The 10,083-nt window shown below is 41.2% G+C and overlaps 2 protein-coding genes across 2 annotated transcripts; one reads left to right on the plus strand and one right to left on the minus strand.

The window, feature by feature from the left end:
* Nucleotides 1–3,904: 3,904 nt before the first annotated feature.
* Nucleotides 3,905–4,521, minus strand: LOC106095101 (collagen alpha-1(X) chain-like). The gene is made up of 2 exons (XM_013262350.1): nt 4,491–4,521; nt 3,905–4,437 (listed from the first exon to the last, which is right to left on the minus strand). The coding sequence occupies exons 1-2, from the start codon at nt 4,519–4,521 to the stop codon at nt 3,905–3,907; spliced, it is 564 nt and encodes a 187-aa protein (XP_013117804.1).
* Nucleotides 4,522–4,811: 290 nt separating this feature from the next.
* LOC106095100 (collagen alpha-1(I) chain-like) lies at nt 4,812–5,303 on the plus strand. Its single transcript, XM_013262349.2, has 2 exons — nt 4,812–4,842; nt 4,909–5,303. Exons 1-2 carry the CDS (start codon nt 4,812–4,814, stop codon nt 5,301–5,303), a joined length of 426 nt encoding a protein of 141 aa, XP_013117803.2.
* Nucleotides 5,304–10,083: the final 4,780 nt, after the last annotated feature.

The following is a 10,083-nucleotide window of genomic DNA, read 5'->3' on the forward strand; positions in this document are numbered from 1 at the left end:
ACTCCTTCGGAAGTTAGCGTGCTTTCGATAGACAGACGGACGGACATGCCTAGATCGACATAAAATGTCACGACGATCAAGAATATATATACTTTATGGGATCTCAGACGAATATTTCGAGTAGTTACAAATAGAATGGCGAAATTAGTATACCCCCCATCCTATGGTGGAGGGTGAAAAGGCTGGAAGGGATAGCCATTCGTCGTGGCAAATTACCGTGCAATCTTATGGCAGCCGGTTGTACGTACCACATTGGGCCGATGGAGTCTTTCAACGGCAAGGGCTGCCGCTTCAGTGTACAACACACTGCTACGACCACAACAACAACCCTGCACGAAGCTACGGATGTCATCCGTGGCGCCAAGTCGCTGGTCCCAGACAGAATCTCTACACTGATGCTGAAGAATCTGGATCTGCCTGGAGTCGAGTACCATACAACTGTCCAAAGCCTATCTGAGCACTATTATAGTACCCGATGTTTGGAAGATGGGCAGTCTGATCCCGCTCTTAAAACGTGGAAAGGACACGAGAAAGGGGTAGTCAAACAGACCGATCTCCCTTCTCTCATCAGTAGCCAAGACGGATGAGGGACTACTCCTCCCGCTTCTCTCATGCATTTCGAAGGCTGCATATGACTAGAATTGCTTTACCATCACCGTATACAAAAGTACACTTGTTGTACTGCCAAAGATACCTTGGACTAGCCATGTAATGCTTTTGGATATTGTGGCTAGACAAATTGCTACGACCACTGAAGTGAGGCTAAGGTAGCTTTCTATTTGGTCATGTGGCGGCTACGGACACTTTGTTATCATTGAAGATCACAATCATAGCTCTCCGATGAGGATCATTCCATCTAAACACTTAAGGAACCAATAATTGCTCTTTTCTTGGTGTCTGGAAGGATACAATGTTTCAATTCTTCAAGATTTTTCAAATAATTCTGCATATTTTGCACTTAACTTTTAATTTAGAATATCCGACTTCAGGTAAAATTACAACTTCATTTGGTCAAAGCTGCATATTTCTACTAAAAAAAAAAAAATCCCAGTAGAAATTTGCAGGTTCTCTATTTTCTAACTGTCAAAATTTGCTCTCTCTCGCGCTCTCTTCTGCTGGAAAAAAAGAACGCGAACGTTTTCCAGTAAAAATTTGTGCAAATTTGGAAAAAGTTTTGAGTTCCCGAACACAGCTTATGTGTGATGACGTAAAAAGAAAAAAAATTAAACTAAAAGGACCTTAAAACTAATACACCACAAAAGTAACAATATTGTTGATCGTCTCGATGTTCTGGGTCGATGAAGCCAATCATGTCGAAATCACGATAGCGGTCTAACGCGTAAAGCTAGCCCCTTGAAATTTTGCACAGATAGTAAGTATTGATTTAGGTCGTCGGGGATTGCAAATGGGCCTTATCGGTTCAGATATCGATATAGCTCCCATATAAACCGATCTCCCGATTTGACTTTTTGAGCCGTTACAAGCCGGAATTTTTGTACGATTTGGCTGAAACTGACAATGCAGTGTTTTGTTATGACTTTCAACAGCTGTGCCAAGTACGGTCCAAATCGGTTTATAACTTGATATAGCTGCCATATAAACCGATCTCCCGATTTGACTTCTTGTGTCCTTACAAGCCGCAATTTTCGTCCGATTTGGCTGAAATTTTGCATGCGGTGTTCTTTTACGACTTCCAATAACTATGCCAAATATGGTCCACATCAGTCTATAACCTGATAAACTGATTTGGACCGTACCACCGGTCTCTCGATCATCGTTTCCAGAAGCTTTAATTTTTGCTAGTTTGACTGAAGTTTGGTATGAACAATAAAATTATGACCTGCAACTAAATTTATTTTGTATACATTTTTAGCAGAATCCATGGTGGTGGGCTCCCATGATTCGGCCCGGCCGAACATAGCACGCTTTATTTGTTAAAGTTATCCTGCTCGTTCAGCTCATATGTTAGGTGTATCTTTTTGGGAGTACTATCGATTTTGAGTACCAGATATTGGTGATGGTTGGGACGATTGGGACAACAATGAGCATCTGGTATGAAATCTTGGGTAGGGTAACTGGGGTGCCGTCGAACCCCAAAACGCCCCCAAATGTATATAAAGGGTGGTTAAATTATATTGCCCGACTGTGCACCTTTCCTTTGTTCAAATTTAAGACATTAACATACAGATAAGGCATGAGGCACCACTACTTCTACGAGTATGAGACTTAAAGCGATTGGGGAGCGCCTCCATTATACCATTGCGGCAAAATCCAGGCAACGATAGGAGCCTTGAATCTATTGAAACAGATTATATTAATCGAATACCTGACACTTGAGGTTTAGGGCGAGACACTGCTGCCAGCGTCACTGGCTTGGATTGACAGAAGTCAGGTTCTGCTATGCTGCATGAAAGAATGAAGGCAGAAACGAAATGTGCTCCTACACTGATGACCCAGGGACTGAGGCCTGTTTCCGACAGTCTTGTAAGAGGAGATACTGGTGATCACGGAATCAGTGTGGTATGGTGTTGACGCTGGAACGGCGAGGTCGGAAATCTTTGCGGACAGTAAACTGGACGTCGGGGCCACAGCAGTCAGGACGGCCAGGTCACGGACAGTCTTGAAGAGTAAGAAGGAGATTAAAGCCTTCGCTGAGAATGACACGATCCGCATCGTTTGGATAACGGGCCATGATGGAGTAAGGGGAACGAATGGGCAGACGATGAATCCGAAACCTTTCGGGGCGACGCAGTCCGAGTTAGCGTGGATAAATAACTGGGAGGAGGCACGATGGAAGTCCGTATTCCTTACCGGTCACATAAGACGCACTATGTATTTAGAATGTATGCCGCAAGTGACAGCAAAGGTGATGATACTTTCGAACATGTCATTGTCCGGTTTTCGCGGCTTACAGACGCCGGCACTTATATTCGAAAATCTTTTTAGACTGGGACCAACTTTGGGGTATAGGTTGGTGAACGATTAGGAATTATGTTAGCCGCTCTCTATACCTGACAGATTTTTGTCGGAGTTACTTTTCAGTATTAAGGGCGCACAACAAGTCAATTGCTGGTTTAGGTGTATGTTTATAGTGGCATTGGCCAGATAATTACCCGCAGCCTCATTTTCAACCTAACCTAAACTAGCCACGCCTAGAGTACAACATTAAATTCAGTGTGTCTGTGACGCACAAACACGCCATTCTTTAGACCTGGTTGAGTATTGAATATCCCATAGCAATAAAGGTCGGACAACTAAAGTCTTTACACAGCGCAAGTAACGCGGTTCAAACACGGGCAAGATTGCCTTTTTCGCCCTTCTAAAAAGTTTGATTTGTGGTGCAATATCCTGTCCTTAAAAAAGTTATTTTGCGCTTTTGGTAAACATCCTCTCATCTCAGGAAGAGATGTGCTACTCTGGGTTTCTTTTAGCCGCTACCGAAAAGAACAAATTCCTGTCTTATAGAGATTGCCGCCCTGTTCGCGGATTTATACATACATAGCTTCCTCAAGTAAGTCTCTAAAATACCGGGAAGCTTTACCGCGCTCCTAAATATGAGGGAATTTATTTCTTCTTTTTTGAGTATTGCTTAGTAAGTAATTACAAATATTGTCTGAGCATTGCAGCATTCTTACTTGTTTACTTAGGTAAGGTAAGGTAAGGTTAGAGTGGCAGTCCTTTACAGACTCGTTTAGACAATTTAGAGTCCACTTTAATATCACAGTAGTGTCAGACCAAGGGTTCTTGTAGGAATCGAACCCATTATACCCGCCCTGACAATCCAAACACGCTACCAACTCGTCTACCAGGGCGCCTGACCTTTTTACTTAACTATTCTAAAGAAAACGTACCTTAGAATAAAACAATAAATTTTTTCAAATAGTATTTTATTTAAAAGTTGGCTCTATATTTTCTTGCGCTCTTCATCTTCATCATTATAATCATCATCATCACCTTCATCTTCATCATCAATTGGGGCCACATTTACATCATATTCTCGGAAATTTAATGCCAAATCGCCATCCAAAGATCGAGCAGCAGGAGCAGGCGGACCGGGAGGACCTACCGGTCCAACAGGCCCTGGAGGTCCTGGTGGTCCTGCGGGACCTCGTTCTCCTGGAAATCCTCGTCGTCCACGTCGGCCTGGTGGACCAATAGGCCCAGGAATACCAGTGCGTCCAGAAGATCCACGCTGTCCTTTGGGTCCCTGGGGTCCTGGGCGGCCAGGTAGACCATCTGGTCCTTTATCACCTTTCAAACCTTGTATGCCTGTTGCACCTGGAGCGCCGGGAGGACCAGGTGGTCCTGGCTGGCATACACATTGATTGCTGGGGTAGACCACAGATGATGGTTGGGAACGATGACCCAATAGAGCTCTCTGTTCATTAGCATCTTGGAATTTTTTAGGCGCCACCAAAACCAAAAGGCAAATAAAAGCTGTAAAAATTAAAAATTATTTAGTTCAATAATAACTGTTTTGAAAAAGTTACCACCAATATGAGAAAGTCTTAAATAGTTCATTACTGTAAGAAAGTCAAATTTGCGACTACGCGTTCTTGTTTTTAGTGATGCCCTTAAATACTTTTCAACTTTAAGAGCTTTAAGCCAAAAAGAAAAGCACCAATTTAAGGTGCTTTTATGCAGATGGCAATCATTCTACAGAACTACTAAATCGCAAGATTAAATTAATTGAATTAAACTTATTAACCACTTTATTGATCAGATAACTGACCTTGTTGACATGACCAAGCCATGTCCAACACATAAATAAAGGTTTACCTCTGTATTCAAAAGTTAGTTCACTTTTTATCATGAAGACACACTCGTTGCTTTGGATTTTGGGTAATAGTTTGTTTAACTCGTATCATACCTCAATTTTTTGGTAATTTATTTGTTTTTTTCTTTTAGTACTTGGTTTTATTCTAACATCTGGACAAATCATTGCCCAAATTGGACCTCCCGGTCTACCAGGGCCGCCTGGTTTACCTGGATTACAGGGACCAAATGGGGAGCCTGGCGATCGAGGATCTGAAGGAAGACTTGGTCCCCCCGGACCGCCTGGTCAAAATGGCAGTCGTGGCAGAACCGGTCCAGCCGGTCTCATAGGACCCTCTGGTGTTTCTGGGCAAAGAGGGCCAAGGGGCTATGAAGGAGAACGGGGCCCTGACGGGCCAGTTGGACCCGAGGGTACTGCAGGTCCTCCTGGACCAGTAGGTCCAGCAGCAGCCCCGGCAGCTGCCGCTGCAGCTAAAAGAAGACATCGGAACCGAAATCGTGGGGATTATTACTGGGGGGACTTGTGAGAAAGTTTTAGAATTCTTAAATAAAGAATAATATTGAAAAGTGTTTTTTATGTTTTCGTCTATAAATAACATAAAACGTTAATTGAATATAATGATATTAATGATATAGCTCCCACATAAACCGATCTCCCGATTTGACTTCTTGAGCCCCTAGAAGCCGCAATTTTTTCCGATTTGGCTGAAAATTTGCACGTAGTCAAGTAAAGTTCAAATCGATCTACAACCTGATATAGCTCCCATATAAACCGATAACCTGATTTGACTTCTTGGGATCTACAAGCCGTAATTTTGTGTTTTGCTATGACTTCCAACAAATGGCCAAGGAAAGTCCAAATTGGTCAAGAACCTGATATAGCTCCCTTATAAACCGATCTCCCGATATGACTGCTTAAACCCCTGCAAGACGCAATTTTGCACGTTGTATTTTGTTACGACTTCCACCAACTGTACCAAGTAAAGTCCAAATCGGTCAAGAACCTGATATAGCTCCCATATAAACTGATCGCCGGATTTGACTTCATGAGCCCCTGGAAGCCACAATTTTCATCCGAATCCGTTCCTTGTTGGAAGTCATAACTGAACACCACAAGCAAAGTTTGAGCCAAATCGGACAAAAATTGCGTCTTCCAGGGGCTCAAGTATTCAAATCGAAAGATCGGTTTATATGGTAGCTATACCTAAATCTGAACTGATATGGGCCGTTTGCAACTAAGTATCTGTGCAAAGTTTCAAGCCGCTAGATTTAGGCGTTCGATCTCAATCGTGATTTCGAAAGACGGACGGACGGACATGGATCGACTCAGAACGTCGAGACGATCAAGAATATATGTACTTTGCACGCTGACCCGGGCCCGCTCCCCCGCGCCCTCTTTTACTTTATACGGAAAAAATTTTCCTTCGAATATTTATTTTCGACAATTAAAGAGATTTTAGTGAAATACCATTCTACGAAAATAGTATATCGCTTGACTAACACTTTACTAATATAAGTGCCTTAATCTGAATCCCATATGATCTTTGTTGGTCTAAGAATTTCAGTTTGGATGCAAGGTGTACTCCATTCTTAAATACATTACTTCAGCCTTATATTCTTATGATATCTGATTTAGGAGTGTTTTCGGGGGTGAGGCCCAGATAATTGGCCCTGAAAAAATATCAGCATCGTGCTCTTCTTTCAAATACCATTTATTTTAACCCCATATTGCCATTGGTTAAGGCGAGTTTACACGATGAGGCGTCCCCCAAACAAATACCTTTAATTAGAGCCTCATATTGGCATGGTAGAAAAATGATTACCCTTTGGGGTGTGTTTTGGGGAAGGGGTGTTCCCCCAAATACATGGCCCTACATTTGAATATCAAATTCGTATTCTACTCCCAAAGCCCCATTTGCTGACTTTTGCAATAAGGAGTTTAAAAAAGATTAGAAAACGAATTTGATATCCAATTTTGAGGCCCAAAAAGTAATTGTCGGTAATATAGTAGTAATATAGTCGGCGTTGACAAATTTTTTCAACGGTTTGTGACTCTGTAATTGCATTCTTTCTTCTGTCAATTATCAGCCGTTACTTTTAGCTGGCTTTAGAAAAAAAGTGCGCGAAATTTTGTTTACATTTGTTTGTTTGGCGTCAATTTTAATATGGGTACCATATGTATTGAAAGAAATTCATTTAACAAACCGAATCAACGCTTGTGATATGCACCTTAAACGCAGTGAATTCGATCCGTTTTTAAAACGAATCATAACTGGAGATGAAAAATGGATTGTTTACAACAACGTTAGTCGAAAACGATCATGGTTCAAGCATGGTGAACCAGCTCAAACCACTTCAAAGGCTGATATCCACCAAAAGAAGGTTGTGCTGTCTGTTTGGTGGGATTGGAAGGGTGTAGTATATTTTGAGCAGCTTCCAAGGAACCAAACGATTAGTTCGGATGTTTACTGTCAACAATTGGACAAATTGAATACAGCAATCAAGGAGAAGCGACCAGAATTGGTCAATCGTAAAGGTGTCATATTCCACCAGGACAACGCTAGACCGCACACATCTTTGGTCACTCGCCAAAAACTGAGTGAGCTTGGCTGGGAACTTTTGATGCATCCACCATATAGCCCTGACCTTGCACCATCAGACTACCATTTACTTCGATCTTTGCAGAACTCCTTAAATGGTAAAACTTTCGGCAATGATGAGGCTATAAAATCGCACTTGGTTCAGTTTTTTGCAGATAAAGGCCAGAAGTTCTATGAGCGTGGAATACTAAATTTGCCAGGAAGATTGCAAAAAGTTATCGAACAAAATGGCAATTATATATTTGATTAAAGTTCATTCTAAGTTTTATTAAAAATGCATTTACTTTCTTTTAAAAAATCCGCAATTACTTTTTTAGCAACCCAATATATAAATAAATTGGGTTGCCCAAAAAGTAATTGCGGATTTTTCATATAGTCGGCGTTGACAAATTTTTTCACAGCTTGTGACTCTGTAATTGCTTTCTTTCTTCTGTCAGTTATCAGCTGTTACTTTTAGCTTGCTTTAGAAAAAAAGTGTAAAGAAAGTATATTTGATTAAAGTTCATTCTAAGTTTTATTAAAAATGCATTTACTTTCTTTTAAAAAATCCACAATTACTTTTTGGGCAATCCAATATGACGTTGCTGATATATTTTCAGGGCTTAGTGTTTGGGGGACCACCCCAATCCCCAAAACACCCCTAAATCGGGCATATTTAGCGACAATATCAATGTGGAGCTTAAATGAATGGTATTGGGGGTAGAACAAGAATTGATACCTACTTTCGGGTCCAATTTTCTGGGGGTCTACCCTTTTCCAAAATACCCCACAAACAGCAATTTTTTACTGACCATCACAGTATGAGGCTCAAATAAAGGCATCACCCCTTCCTCAAAACACACCCAGATAAAAATTTTTCGACCATGCCAATATGTGGCTCAAATGAAAGGTATTTGAGATTAGAAAACGAATTTGATAACCTATTTTAGGGTCATTTGTTTGGGGGACGCCTCATCGTGTTAACTCCCTTTAACCTATCGGAATATGGGGTTTATATAAATAGTATTTGAGAGAAGGGCACGATGCTGACATTTTTTCAGGGCCAAGTGTCTGGGGGACCACATCATCCCCGAAAACACCCCTAAATCAGATATCATGAGAATATCGGGCTGAAATAAAGTATTTTAAGAATGGAGTACACCTTACATCCAAACTTAAATTTGTAGACCAATAAAGATCATACGGGATACAGATAAAGGCACTTATATTGTTAAACTGTTAGTCAAGTGATATACTACTTTCGTAGCATGGTACTTCATTAAAAGCTCTTTAATTGTCGAAAATAAATATTCCAAGGAAACTTTTGTTCCATATGAAGTAAAAGAAAGCGCAGCGGAGCGGGCCCGGGTCAGCTAGTCCTATATATAAAAATCAATTTGTGTTTGTTTGTGTGTTTCTTATAGACTCAGAAACGTCTGAAACGATTTTCTTCACATTTTCCCAGGTGGTGCATAATGATCCCGTGGTGAAAATAGGGTACTAAATTTTTTTTTAAATCTGAAGCGGGGGCAGACCCTCCCCCTTACCCTAATTTTCAGAATCGCCAGATCTCGGAGATGGGTGGTGCGATTTAAGCGAAATTTTTGTGCTCTCTTATAGTACCCTAAAAATAAAAATTTCGTGTCCGAATTTCGGATGGGGTACTTAGGGGGGCCGCCCAACCCTAAAATCTACCAAACATATATTCAGACCAATCACGACAATATGGGACTCAAATGAAAGGTATTTAGAATAAGAAAAAGTATCTGATATAAAATTGTCGGACCAAGTGTTTGGGGGACCACCCCAACCTCCAAAACACCCCTAAATCGGACATATATACCGACCATGGCAATATGGGACTCAAATTAAAGGTATTTGCGAGTGGAATACGAATCTGATATTTAAAAGTGGGACCACGTTTCGGGGGGTGGTCCCCCAAAACACCCCCAAATAGGACTTATTTACTGACCATGGAAATACGGGGCTTAAATGAAAGGTATTTGAGTGTAGAATACGAATCTGATATCCAAATATTGGACCAAGTGTTTGGGAGCCACCTCTCCCCAAAAACATCCCCCAAAAGGGACAAATTTACGACGATTGTAATATGGGGCTCAAATGAAAGGTCCTTGGGAGTAAAGCACGAATCTGATATTAATATTCGGGAAAAGTGTTTATGGGGCCACCCCACAACACAACACCACCCAAATTTGAAATATTTACTGACTATTGCAATATGATTCTCAAATAAGAGGGTTTTTAGAGTAGAACACGAATCCGATATATATTATCAAGGCCAACTCACTGAGTGCCCTCCCATCCCCCAAAACACCCCCAAAGCAGGTCATGTTTGCCGACTATGGAAATGTGGGCCTCAAATTAAAGGTATTTGTGAGTAGACCACGTATCTGATATCAACATTCTGAACCAACTATCTTGAGGTCGACCCACCACAATAACAACCTCCAAATAGGACATTTGGGTTTTAACGACAGTGGAAATAAATATAATGTAGTTTTTGGGGCCGATATCCCAAACCGGATATATTTGCTGACTTTTGCAATAAGGAGTTTAAATGAGATTAGATAACGAATTTTATATCCAACTTCGAGGCCAATGGCAATGTGGGGTTCAAATATATGAGAATAGAGCACGTTGCTGATATATATTTCCGGGCTTAGTGATTGGGGGACCACCCCAATCCCCCTAAATACCCCTAAATTGG

Source organism: Stomoxys calcitrans, chromosome 1 (genome assembly GCF_963082655.1).
Source record: "Stomoxys calcitrans chromosome 1, idStoCalc2.1, whole genome shotgun sequence".
In the NCBI taxonomy this organism is placed as follows: domain Eukaryota; kingdom Metazoa; phylum Arthropoda; class Insecta; order Diptera; family Muscidae; genus Stomoxys; species Stomoxys calcitrans.

Bases quoted from the DNA above. Each gene is read 5' to 3' on its own strand.
- LOC106095101 (XM_013262350.1), bottom strand. From the start codon at position 4,521: ATGAACTATTTAAGACTTTCTCATATTGGTG. The intron at 4,438-4,490 runs GTAACTTTTTCA...TAATTTTTACAG, and splicing joins AAGACTTTCTCATATTGGTG to CTTTTATTTGCCTTTTGGTT.
- LOC106095100 (XM_013262349.2), top strand. From the start codon at position 4,812: ATGAAGACACACTCGTTGCTTTGGATTTTGG. The intron at 4,843-4,908 runs GTAATAGTTTGT...TTTTTCTTTTAG, and splicing joins CTCGTTGCTTTGGATTTTGG to TACTTGGTTTTATTCTAACA.